Source organism: Loa loa (assembly GCF_000183805.2).
Source record: "Loa loa unplaced genomic scaffold supercont3.610, whole genome shotgun sequence".
In the NCBI taxonomy this organism is placed as follows: Eukaryota; Metazoa; Nematoda; class Chromadorea; order Rhabditida; family Onchocercidae; genus Loa; species Loa loa.
The window spans coordinates 9,229-22,409 of record NW_018108790.1 but is presented as its reverse complement, the minus strand read 5'-3'; the positions used below and the strand labels follow the sequence as shown (position 1 = coordinate 22,409).

Sequence of the window (13,181 nt, the reverse complement as noted above, 5' to 3'; positions counted from 1 at the left end):
CATACACACACACACACGTACACACACACACATAACACACACACGTACACACACACATACACACACACACATACACGCACACACATACACACACACACGTACACACACACACAAAAAAAAAAGAAAAAGCAGAAAAATGCGAAAGATGCAAAATATAGAAAATGGAAGATATGTAATTCCGAATTGCAATTTTCATAAAGCATGCAAAATATAGAAAATTACATATATCTGAAATGTATATCAAACAGAAATTTCACGTCGAAAAGAGACGAAACAATCGTAAGTAAAGCAAAGATACAAAAATTAGTTATGGGTGAAAGTTAAGGCGAGGACATCGTCGGATCATGCCCATAACTGGTATTATCGTCACCAATGACGTCATTATTGATAGGAAATCATCCTGCTTCAAAACTATGATCTGTTCTTTTGTTCATTCTCCTCTACGATTTCCCAACACATCACATCAAACCTATTGAAAAGGAAGCATACGCAAAAATGATAACCTGTTATAACCCTTGCATCCTTCCCTCGCCCCCCCCCCAGCCCTTGATGGTATCGCATGGAAGAATACATGCCTACGGGTATGTTCTGGAATAGTCTCTCTCCTTACGCTTTCTCTAAAGTGGAAAACTCTAACCCAACATGAGCTTGCTATATATTACTCTTGATGTTTCGCTTTCATCGAACCCAATAGGAAGGACAATGGAAAAGAAGCGTTAATGGAAGTTATATAAAATATGTTACGAAATTGAATACTTGCCGATAAATTTATTGCTCAAGGAAAGTTATGTACACGAGAATAATTACATCATAAAAGCCGTAAATATCTATTAACTCTATTAACGATATCTTTTTAGTTTGCACTAGAAATTTTCCACTAATTAAGACTTAAAAAGTCCAGTGTGCATTTCTAAATCTCGAGTGGTCTTTTTTTTCCATTCTTCTTTTAGCATATTGGTATTTGACCAGTAATTTCAAAATACTAGATGAACAATTACAGAAAATTTTTTTACTGTTGTAGGGAAATTAAGCAAAAATGTTAATATGCATAAATTTATTACAAACTGGTATGTTTCAATTAATCACTATATGTGAATTTGTCGTATTTTTCCAGTGCCGCCAAATCTTTTGAATACTTTTGCGTAGGCAATTCTTCGTCTCTATTCCGATGCCATGCATAGCCGAAACCCGGAGTTGGTGACTCCAGACCGAAATTTTTTCGCAAATCTCCTTCTACTTTCGTTGCTGCTTCACAACTAAAAATGAGAAAAATGATCTGTAAAATCAGACTAACTTTAAACTTAATCAAAGATCTAGTGGAACTATGCGCAGAATACAACCATTTTGAGTGCAATGCACGCCTCCTACAATATAATATCATGTCCAATATATATAATACCACAACACCATAGCTTAACATTCCCGCAACACCCTTATCATGTTCAACATATATATATATATATATATATATATATGTTATGTTGTATACTAACCAGGTGGAACCAAAACAATAGACTCTTCGAAATCAGCAATCTATGAAGAAATGTTTCATAAAGAGAACCATTCGAAATAAGCAATTACCTTATTGTTTCGCCGCTGAGAGTTTTGAAAACAGGGCCATGTGAATCTGTGGTATATATGCATTTCGAAGGCTGAACATTCCGCCGAGCATCTCTGTCCAAATAATAATTGTCGAATGATTTGTGATGTACACCACCCGGTAATGATACAGAAGGACGACTTCGCGCTGCTTGAGTATTTGGAAAACGATTCATTTCATAAAATTTGCTCTGAAATAAGGAAAAAACTCATAAATTAATTACGCGCAGTAATCTATTCTCTATCGAATACGTTGGATAATGTATATAATCTGTTTATTCACCTTGATAGCAATGATTTCTATGAACTACGGGAATTTTACCATATATATTGCTCGGATTTTTGACTTTTTATAATGACATATAATGACAACTGAGAATTAATCATTATTCGAAAGTTACAAAAAAAAAATAAACAAGAAGAGGTATAAGCAAGAAGTCAACCAACCTCACCATCAGATGTTGGTAAGCCAGGTGGTGGTGTAGTTCGATCTCGATATACTGCATTTAGTTTATCACGTAACCATACTATCAGTGGCGTTTGTGTGCGATTAACCACTGTTTTTGGTGCGATTTTTGGCAATTTACTAGTCATCTTTCGCCTGAAATATATTGTCCCTTCTTCCATCTGCTATCAAACACTCATTTTGGTAAGGAAGCTTTTTTCGATGATACTCGAATTGCCAAGAACTCTCCTTATTCAGTGACAACTAAATCGCAACGACTCAGGCATATTCCATAATCAAAACATATTCCATAATCAAACACAAGCACGAGTTATCCTTTAGAAACCATGCAAAATGCATGCCAGAAATCAGCCGACCTCTTCCCTAGCATAATGGTTACACCAGTTCCCCAATTCTCTCCGGCAATTTTAGCACTGGTTTGGATTAACTGACTTTCACCGAATACACTCGTAAAAGCACAAAAATACATTCAAACACATAATAATTACATCCATATATTGTTTCATTTATATATTCAAAATGCAAGTACATAATAACAAATAAATCTATATATTGTTTCCTCATCCCAATGGAAACTTCAAAAAGGTGAGATAACATCGCATCCCCAAACGCTCAAACATACAACCATTACCTCTCCCAGATCTCCTGGAACTACCCAACCCCTCCCCCTCCCACATGCAATTAACGCAACATAAACCGTGAAAATCGAGCTCAGTTTTAATGAAACAATTGGGTCTCAGAATCATTTGTTGGTTATTGTTGTAGCTCTCTTTGTATTTGTTTCGTTTGTATATTCGTTTATTATTTGTGTCTTTTTTGTTTCGTTTACTTCTGTTATGCTAATCGTTTGATGACACTTTAGTTATCCTTTCTCATCAAACTTAATGTACAATCACAATTATTCAAGTTGTCATGTCTGACATTATTTTTTATTTTTCCCCTCTTTCTAAGATTTCTTGCTCGCTTCTTGTGCCTTTTTCCTTTTAGTAATATTTCAAAATATCTAATCCAAATATATCCTTTAGACTCTAAAGACTCGTTAGACTCTAAAAATAGTTCACAACCTTTTCTTGAACAATGACCGCATTGGCTCTTTTATTTGTAGTGGATCGTAAAGTTTAAAAATAATAAATTCTGTTAATTTGAAAATAGACTTCCAATCAAAACTATTAACCTGTTAGTTCATCAAACACTAAATAATCCTAGCCTGTTCTTCACTTGTCGTGCCGCCACCTTCGCGAATCATATTTTAGTTCTCTCGAACCACCGGTTAGGAACCATTGTTTTAGAGTTTCCTCGAATATGAAATTATTTTTCATCATCAAAATATGAACTTGGAAAAGACTTAATGGATGACTGGAGTGATTAGCCAAAAAATTTAGTATTTTGGATACGCAAATGTACAAGTATTGTGAAGTGTTGTCATTCGTGTTATCCGTTATATTTCTATAATTAATCATTTGTTGTTAGTAACTTTCTCGTGTCAACTGCAAAAAGTTGATAATATCCACTGAACAAGGGACACCATTCATTCATCTCACCTCAGGAATGAGTATATATCCACCGGCTCATTTGTTGGTTAATGCTCATTCTGATTGTCGCAATATGAGCCCTGTCTTTGGACGCGTTGCCAGAATCGATGTCATCAATACTTGCTTTCCCCAGGTTTTTGAATGTTTTAACCATCGAGAATTCTTCATTTATAAATAGATCGGAAAAATAAGGCAAATTCATACCTAAGTTTGAAATACCTCATATCTTCTGTTTACTATGTTAACAGATGGTAATTATTCTACTTCTCCTTTATGGTTCAAAACTAATCTACAAAAGCAGTGATGAAACTGATAACAAATCTTTTGTCTCCAATAATTGGATTTAAATTCCGACGATAATATGTTGGCCTCCATTTGTAATCTTCATTTGTGACCTTCATTTTTTTCATTTCTTTTTACTGGATGCCAAATCCACATCCACTTGCAGGATTCGTTGTAAAATTTTAGTAACATAAGAATAATATTCACTTGCTTTTTTCTTTCCAGTTTCATTTATTTCCTTTCTTTTTTGGCTGCATTTGATTTACTTTTAACTCAAAGTTTCGTCAACTTAAGTTCAAGTATCTCAGCTATTCCCATATGTTTAAATATACTCTGTTCCATTTTTCCCTTTATTAATACTTGTATCACATATTGTTTACTTCCAATTTTTCATTTGATTCAATATTTGATCGAAAAAAAGTTTTTACATTACTTTTCTTACTTGATTTCTTACTTATTCAATTACTAGCTTAAATGGCTTGGTATATCGAAGAACAGGGAAAAGTCTACATGGATTATAATGCATCCACACCAATCGATAAAGATGTTGAGCGATCTATGGTGAATGCATTTCGAATTTGGGGTAATCCAAGCAGTAACAATGAACTTGGTAAATCCTTGGGTATCAATTCACAATTGTCTTATAAGAAAAGGAAGAGGAAGTATTCTCCATTTTTCAGTTTTTCCTTTTTTATTGAGATTTATTCCTTTTCTACTTCTCTCACCATTTTTTGATTTTTGAAAAATTATAAAGGGCAAAAAGCAAAGGATATGATTGAGGAAGCAAGAGAAAATGTCGCCAGATTGTTGCATGTTACCGACAAGGAAGTATTTTTCACATCAGGTGGAACTGAGGTTAGATTTTTATATTTCTTTCTCTGTCTCTTTCTTTGTGGTGATATAAATGAACTGATGATGAACATTGTGTTTCTCTAGCATATTTGTTTAGACCAATAGCTGGGTGATATACAACTGTATTGAACATCGGAAAGCAGTCTGGGGGCGAGACTATAAACCACATATCATGGCCTCTGCTATTGAGCATTCATCGATTCTAGAACCGTTGCGCGACCTAAAAAAGAAACAAGAAATTGGTAAGCTTGTATTTTGGTAATAAGATTTGTTTCAGTTTTAGAAAATTGGTTGTGAAAATTCACTTCAGTAATCTCTTTACTTTATCCTGCATATATTTTGGGAGTAATACTGGTTTTAATAAGTTGTAGCCCTCCATGAAATATTTCATGGATTGCTTTCTGTTCACCTCAGAAATGAATGTGTTCAATTATCAACATAACTTTCTGATGGTAATTGCTCAGCAGACCTGACTGAAATCGATATTGATCTGACAACCGGTCAAGTAAAATTAGATGATTTGGAAGATGCGTTCTGCGATCGAACTTGTTTGGTATCAGTAATGATGGCGAATAACGAAACGGGCATTATACAGCCTGTTGCTGCAATTGCTGAAATTACTAGGTTGTGTTTCGATCTCTTGAAATAATCAGCCGAATAGCAAAATAACATTGCGGCAGTAATCTTTGCTGAGCTTTACGACAAAATAGATTTGTCATTCGTATATGCTCAGCGCGAACTCTGTTTACTATTTGCAAAATCATATCATCTAGTTTTGATGGTTTCAGAAAATATGAGAACAAATTTGGAAGTCGAATATTTGTACACAGTGATGCATCCCAGACTATCGGTAAGGTTGATGTCAATGTGAATGCGTTGAATGTTGATTTTGTGACCGTTACGGGGCATAAATTTTATGGTCCACGAATTGGAGCGCTGGTAGTAAGAGCTGAAAGCAAAGTGCCTCTGAGGGCGATGTTTCTGGGCGGTAATCAAGAACGAGGTAAACGGGCGGGGTACGTTATCTCAAAATTTTGGACACGAATTTATTAAATATTACTGGGAAATATCAGAAAGATATATTCTTGTATCAAGGATTATTGATCAGAATACGATGGCTTGACTAATCAAAAATATCGTTTTGTTTTTCTTTTGAAGCACAGAAAATACGCCGATGATCGTCGGTTTGGGAAAGGCAGCACAAGTGGCATTAAGTCGCCTTCAAGAATATTCAGAGCATATGCAGAAAATACGAGACTATTTCGAAAAGCGTCTCAAAGTAAGTAGTTGAACACATTTCTTACAACTAAACAGCGCGATATTTCTCGAGTTTCTAATTTTCTTTTCTCAATTTCACTCACCTTACAATGTCACTATACGGTCTTTAGGAAGCGCTCAGTAATGAGATTGTGATTAATTTCGAAACTTCGGAACGTCTGCCAAATACCAGTAGTGTGGCATTTGTGAAATACGCAGGAGATGCTTCCGAACTACTCTCTAAATGTAAATCATTTATTGCTAGCACTGGAGCTGCGTGTCATGCAGCCACTCAGCAGTTAGTTCGCTTTTTATTGTCCTTTATATAATATTTCGGTATCAGACCTATCGATAATATCCTGTTACATAGTGCGGAACACTTCATTACAAACAAATAACATATCTGCATATCAGAAATTCGCATATGTCCAGTCCAATTCTTTGCCGCTTTTTATGTCTTCTGATGATTTGCATCGTTCAATACTGACATATATTTCTAGATTCTTTCAAATATCTTTCATTTCATTCCAATTTTTCTTGGGAGAAGAATCATAGTTTAAAGAAGAATCATAGCTTAAAAAATTTCAAAGTAAAAACATCTGTCATGGTCCGAAGTGACATTAGGAAATAATGATTGTATTCGTCAGATCAGATTGTATTGTTTATTTCATATTTAGTGCTCTATCTATTCCGTTGCAGATGTTCTCAAGTACTGACGGCGTGTGGTATTCGTGATGAGTTGGCACTTCGGACGGTACGATTTAGTTTCGGTAGAGATTCAACATATGATGAAGTGGACCGAGTGGTGAATGAACTTAAGGCGATTATGTTTATGGGTAAATATGGTAGTTCGCTGTTAAATGTCATCAACAAAGGACCCATCTCGGGTTTCTAATCCGATGTGATCTTTCCTTGTTATCTAATGTTGTAAGCTTTTTTATTAGTTGCTTGATGAAATGATTATTTACTCATTGTTCGTTGTTCCACTCAATCAAAACTATTCTTTGAAATTATAGTTCATTGTAATTCATGTTGTTACTTGGATCTATAAAACCAGCTTGAATCGGCATGGTTTGATGAAAGGCATAATGTAGTTTCGATTAGTTCCATATTGGTTAATTTATGTTACGGATCAAAGGAAAGTCTTAGTATGATACTCCAGACGTATTTCAGTCAGTCGAGGTTTGATATTGTTGATTATTTTGATCCACTTTATCTTGTAAAAAAAATCACTTTATATTTTAATCTCTTCTTTGCCGTATAAAAATCCCTTATTTCTTAATTTAAAAATAGTCATGCTTTTTATTCCTCTTGTCAAGAATCATTCCATTACTTTCCCATCATTTCGTTCAATATTTATTCACATCTTCATACTGTCGAAATAGGGTTCATAGATCAGTATAGGTCAGTTTCAACTTCTCAGTTTTAGTTCCGAACTTCTCACCAGCCACTTTCCTTCGGATTTTCCAGTGGTGTGTTTTAAAATTTTGACAGTCGGAGAGTCCTTGCATGAGGATATGCCTTTTATTTACCGGCTAAGAAAGTTAGAATAACTTTCTCAACCTACTTTGGAATTCATGTGATTCATATTATTTTGTATTTCCATATTTTTTTTATTGTCTGTATATGCTACTTGTTGGTTTATTTGAATCATTAGACTATTACCGCACGCTTTTGATATTTCAATGATTCACGATAATTTATCTATTATTATTATGAATCTCAGAAATAATCTCGCATATTTTTCTTTCTGTTTCGTAAAATTTCATTGAAATACTCTATTTTTGATGCTATCTTGAATTTAACTCTTAAAATGATGTTGATAAAGAAGGAATGAAAGGTCTCTGCTTTCTTCATTTGGCATCTTTTATCTCATAGGGAAATAACTAAATTGTCTAAGAAGAATCTGAGAAACTAACACTGCATTGTTAGTAGTAATAAATGATGTAATTCTCGAATTGAAAATTACGATCTTATTTATTCAAATTGAATTCAAAATTTATTCGTTGGTTTTAAAAATGGATCATTTACTAGAATTCCCAATGAGGTTAAGATCAGAATCATTTTTAATGCATTTCCTCGCGATTTTATGGTTGATGCATAATATATTCCGATGAAACAGATGAATCGTAATGTTGAGCTACAAATTAATTGAATAAAAGTAACAGAAGTTATTATTGTCATTTATATAAAATTTTTGTTCCGAAATACCAACTTTGGAAGCTGACATATATGGCCTGCTCTAGTCATTTTCGGAAATGTGAAAATAAAATTGGATTCAGTGCCAGGTGTATTTGATATTTGTAACTCAGATCATACAATCCCATAACCATAATTGTTCAGCGAAGATGATGATAGGTGCTTGTGCAACAAATAATGTAAGCATCCATTCGAGTTTTACATGATGGATGCAAAAAATGCAGAATTTTAAAAGGAAACAGAACGGATTAATGCAAAAATCATACAGCGCATATTGGGCGCAACATATGCGGATAGTAAACCAGGACTTGTCATATCGCTGGTAGGACGATTGCTGATACTGCGTGCTGTTAACAGTTTAGCATCTGATACAGGAGAATATGAATGACTGGAAGAAAATTAATTGTAACTCTTCTTGCAATAGCCGGATCAATTTCTGGAAATTCTTGTAAATCATTAACTTTTTACCATCACTCTTACAGTTTTTCTCACGATTCGCAAGAAATTGAAAGAAAAATGGATAAAGTAGAGATACTCACATATCCGGAAGTGCTTGAATTTCTTGAATTTCTTCTGTGGAACGTACACTACGTCCGATTGTGTACTGTGAATCAACGATATCCGGCAAATTTTTGATATCATTTTGCTGAAAAAATTTTAGTTTATCAGAGATATGGATGATAAATTTCTCGTGACTATCAATCAATCAATGAAGGATCTAATATCGACCAATTAGGTGTTAAATTTTTTACTTCATCATCCGGTAATTCGTATCGATTAATAATGGGAGATTTTGTTTGCTCATTATCAGTGATTGATGGAATTCCACGCAATTCTTCATATTCCTCACGAGTAAAGGCCTTTTTACCAATCACTTGATCTTCACGAACAAACTCCGGATGTGCATTAATATCCTAAAATAAATCCCATTTAAGGAGTTTCTTCTATGAAATTATCCAAGTAAACAAAGAGTAGCCGAATATTTTGTTATCAACTGCTGATATGATTTCTTATTATCAGTTGTTAGGTCAGTGGTTTGAGGTTAGTAACTTCGTTTAACTTTTTTTGCAAAATAATAATTCCACAAACCTCAATTTCAGAAATGGTATAGTGAGCATAAGGTAGTGTTGTGTAACCTTCAGTGCTAACTGTTCCTGGAATTAATGGTACGGAATTGGATAAGCGATATCATTTTAAGTTTTAACAAACAGGAAAAGCAATTCCAGTAAGGCAATAATTCCCAACGGTGGTTCGCGGATTACAGGTGGTGCATGAGATGGCGGCATGGTAAAGAAAAAAACAGGCGGGAATTGTTCTTGTCAATGTTTGACTAATACGTCAATGGTTTTCATTAAAAGTTTATTTTCAAATTAGCAAAATTTATTGTTTTTAAATCCTACAATCCCTACTACAAATAAAAACCAATGTGGTCATTGGTCAAGAAAAATTTGGAAACCATCCTTAGAGGGACTGATAAAGTTTTGCAAATAAAATCACAAAAATTACATTTACTATTTCCTTTGGGGATTGTCTTTTACAAAAAGAACTATTTTGAATTTAGTTTTTTTTTTTTGAAAGCATATCAAGATTGGATGAAGTTATAAATTTTGAGAATTCTACCAAAACTAGAATTAAACATAAAATTAAGCAGAAAACTTAATCAAATTTAAGTATTTCTATTTCTTAATCGGTATTAATTTAATATCCGTTTTTTGGAAGATTAAGGAGTGAGGAAGAGAAAATGAAATTTTTATTATATAAAAATACACCTGTTGGAGAAAATGGTTCTGATATAGCTCTTATATGTGTTGAGTTTTTCATTCTGTATGGAGCAATTCCAGATGTTTCAGATAGATTTTTACCTCAAAGTACTGGCTTTATTAAGATTTTTTTATGACTTATTAATTTATTTTAACATTTTCATTGTCACTTGTTTCTCTTGTCTTATTGTTGTCTCTTTCTTTTTAAATTAAATACCGGAAGTTTTCGTCGGTATTTAATTTATTTTTTTCCATTCCTTATCAAGTAAAAGTGAGGGAACAATATCAGCACTAATTTAAGTAACTGATTAATTTAACATCCATTTTCTAGAAGAATAAGGAGTAAAGAATTTAGTTTAGAAAAGTCTAATTGAATTAATCCACCATAGACTAACAGTAAAAAGCACTGTAAATTACAAATTGGCTGAGTTAATTTTGCTTTTTAATCCATCTAAACTTACTCAACTAGTGAGAGCTTAAAGTTACCCAGCGAGTGAGAATTCAAAGTTACTCAACAAGTAAGCGCCTTGTTCATCATTTGTGCTTACATACCGTAATAGTTCCCAAAGAATGGATTTTTTATATCACGAATATCAGCAAGACTTTGTTCTCCAAATGCATAACGATTCACAGTTTGCAAGTCACCTGAGATAAGAAAAAAAAATTTTGTTTTGAAATGGATTTTAATTAAATTATAAATTTTGGCATAGGATTTGAAATTAAATAAACAAGTAATTAAAGAAAACGAAGGAGGGGAAAAGCAAAAGTTATACTTTCTTGTGAGATTTCTCGATTTCGCCAATCACTCCTCACATTTTGAAAACCATCATAACCTATAATTCATCTATTTTTCATGTTGGAGGACAAAAAAAGAAAAAGGAAATATTAATCAGTAATCAGAATTCCATCAAATCCAGTAAATGGTTTGTTTTTATATTGGAAAATTATAATTTAAGAAAGCGATAAAGTTCTGAACCATGTAATTTCTCCTTTGTTTGCCTTATTTGTTCCGTTAAATTATAGACAGCTCGATTACCGCCCGGATAATGATCCCAAATTGGTGTGAAATATCCTGAAATAATATATTATGATGGTTTTCGATATTTTTTTTAAATAAACATAAAGTTGGTTTCTTTTAAATTAAATTTCAAATACTTTTGCCGTGGAATTGCTTTGGTATGTTTGCAATATCTGTAACACTTTCAACACCACGCAAATTTCGATTGATTGTTTCTGCGGATGGTGAAAATGAATTTCTTCCTGAAACACGGATTCTTTTGATATGATATAAGCAAAGATCATAGATGATGACGATCCAGAATATTTCTTAGATATAATATAAGCAAAGATCATAGATGATGACAATCCAGAATATTTCTTAGATCTGCCAACTTTTCTGTTCCCTAATACATCATGGAAGTACAACTGATTTGAAAAATTCAACAATACATGCTATTTATCAGGAAATCCTGAAATTTCTTAAATTCCATATAACTATAATGATCATCGTTTCAATCAGATGAATGTCTTTCTAACTTTTTTTTTTTCGATCAAGGATGTCTCCAGAATAATGTTTACAGTGGAATCAATAAGATACTTTTAATTTAACCTGCTTCATCAGTAGTTTGTGAATTTTCCGAACGATTTGAAAGTAGCATTGATGGTTGATTAGATTTAGTGATACTCGCAAGATTAAAAGTACGCGGTTTGGTGGTCATTTCAGATGATCGCCTGATAGCTACAAAATATTTCTATGTCCCAAATTTTTAAGTATGATACAAATTAACTTGCCTACATGTTCGTTATGATTTGTTAGGTTAAAAGAAAAAAAAAGATCAACCATAATATTTAATTGATAATTTATTTTGCATACATTCATGCGAGAAAAGATTTTGTGTCGCATGAATTTCATCAAGGCTGTCGCTGCTAAAAGCATTTCGTCCAACTGTTCGTTCTTCCGCACTTGCTGCTGTTCTGATATCTGCATTATCAATAATAGGTACTTTTTACTTTTTACTAGTTGTAATGAAGAATGGCAATATCGATTAATTCTACAGTAGAGAAGCAGACACTTCGAACTTTTGATCGGTGTATATTCAGTGGTAAAAGTCCAGAAATCTAAGTTCACTTCTTCGGGTGAACTTAATCAAAATATTCACTTTATTAACATCAAATTGCTATCACTATGATAAGATATGGCAAATCTTTTTACCGTTGCTTCTTGACAACAGCTGATTTGGTATGTCACCAGTGATATTTCTAAAATTGTATGGTCCAAAAGAATGACTTCTGACTACTTTGTCACATTTTTTGTCAAATGTTCCTGCAGCTGCTAATCGGGTGTTCAAAAAAATATCTGAAATTTAACATCCAATTTAAACTGATCACAATTTGTAGAAGCAATTCTCAAGAAAAACAGTGAAATTGTTAGTAACGACTTGACTGGAGAATTAATTTGTTCTTTTCCAGTAAGCTTTCTGGACAAAATACACAACACTTCATTAATTCATTCATTTCTGTACTTCTAATAAGGTCTAAGTCTAATCAAAGAATTGTAAAGTTGTGTTATTAATTGCAAGGCGACAATATTTATGAAAGTTGAAATACTGTCATGATGACATTACAAATTCGGAATATTGCCTTGATCAGAGATCAAATATCAACTCAACAAGTTTCTGGTAATCATGCATAGCTGGAGGGAAAATAATTGACTTTTGACCTCGTCAGACATAATTGATCAAGCAGTGCTATCATCACCATCCAAAAATACTTTTTGCACTCATTAATTATTTTCGTTTAATGGAAATAGTTTACTTTGTTGTGCAAAGTTAGTTGCTTAATTTTGAAGTAAAAAAAGGAAACTGTGACAAAAGCGCACAGATTTTTCAACTTTATCTAGGTATATTAATGAGTTCGAGAAAAATAATTTTTAATATTTAAATTATTTAAAAATTATAAAACGTTTTTTTAGCTTCCGAATCATTGAACTATGATGATAGTACACACAAAAACTTTTTTTCCTATTTTATTCTAATTTCAAATGGTTTTTTGTGATTTCCGAATATGAATAATTCATTAGAGGTTAATTGCTTGTAAGATTAATATATTAAACATTTAAATATTAAATGGATGTTAGTTTATTTCATATTTACTATAAAATTGATTGCGTGCTTTAGTTCGTTTCATATTTAAGCTTTCAGCATTAATCTTTCATACATATATATATATATATAT

General features: G+C 32.8%; 4 protein-coding genes across 4 annotated transcripts; 1 reads left to right on the top strand and 3 right to left on the bottom strand.

The window, feature by feature from the left end:
* Positions 1 to 1,001: 1,001 nt before the first annotated feature.
* Positions 1,002 to 2,206, bottom strand: LOAG_08136 (hypothetical protein). Its single transcript, XM_003143668.2, has 3 exons — positions 2,047 to 2,206; positions 1,582 to 1,790; positions 1,002 to 1,256 (listed from the first exon to the last, which is right to left on the bottom strand). Exons 1-3 carry the CDS (start codon positions 2,191 to 2,193, stop codon positions 1,079 to 1,081), a joined length of 534 nt encoding a protein of 177 aa, XP_003143716.1. The 5' UTR covers positions 2,194 to 2,206; the 3' UTR covers positions 1,002 to 1,078.
* A 1,073-nt stretch (positions 2,207 to 3,279) lies between these two features.
* LOAG_08135 (hypothetical protein) lies at positions 3,280 to 3,799 on the bottom strand (the record flags this gene model as incomplete). Its single annotated transcript, XM_003143667.1, has 2 exons — positions 3,280 to 3,511; positions 3,630 to 3,799. 2 exons carry the CDS (start codon positions 3,797 to 3,799, stop codon positions 3,280 to 3,282), a joined length of 402 nt encoding a protein of 133 aa, XP_003143715.1.
* A 554-nt stretch (positions 3,800 to 4,353) lies between these two features.
* LOAG_08134 (aminotransferase) lies at positions 4,354 to 6,883 on the top strand (the record flags this gene model as incomplete). Its single annotated transcript, XM_003143666.1, has 8 exons — positions 4,354 to 4,489; positions 4,634 to 4,734; positions 4,829 to 4,973; positions 5,196 to 5,355; positions 5,520 to 5,747; positions 5,890 to 6,010; positions 6,120 to 6,286; positions 6,688 to 6,883. The coding sequence occupies 8 exons, from the start codon at positions 4,354 to 4,356 to the stop codon at positions 6,881 to 6,883; spliced, it is 1,254 nt and encodes a 417-aa protein (XP_003143714.1).
* A 1,532-nt stretch (positions 6,884 to 8,415) lies between these two features.
* LOAG_08133 (hypothetical protein) lies at positions 8,416 to 12,730 on the bottom strand (the record flags this gene model as incomplete). The annotated part of the gene is made up of 12 exons (XM_020447624.1): positions 8,416 to 8,575; positions 8,727 to 8,833; positions 8,940 to 9,101; positions 9,277 to 9,341; positions 9,957 to 10,049; positions 10,500 to 10,592; positions 10,924 to 11,019; positions 11,103 to 11,207; positions 11,557 to 11,685; positions 11,821 to 11,928; positions 12,160 to 12,303; positions 12,718 to 12,730. The coding sequence occupies 12 exons, from the start codon at positions 12,728 to 12,730 to the stop codon at positions 8,416 to 8,418; spliced, it is 1,275 nt and encodes a 424-aa protein (XP_020302164.1).
* Positions 12,731 to 13,181: the final 451 nt, after the last annotated feature.

What these genes read in the sequence shown, in the direction of transcription:
- LOAG_08136 (XM_003143668.2), bottom strand. Translation starts at nt 2,193, where the DNA reads ATGACTAGTAAATTGCCAAAAATCGCACCAAAAACAGTGGTTAATCGC. An exon ending in TACCAACATCTGATGGTGAG is followed by an intron (nt 1,791 to 2,046) that starts GTTGGTTGACTT and finishes TCCTTATTTCAG; the next exon opens with AGCAAATTTTATGAAATGAA. An exon ending in CTCAGCGGCGAAACAATAAG is followed by an intron (nt 1,257 to 1,581) that starts GTAATTGCTTAT and finishes TCTCATTTTTAG; the next exon opens with TTGTGAAGCAGCAACGAAAG.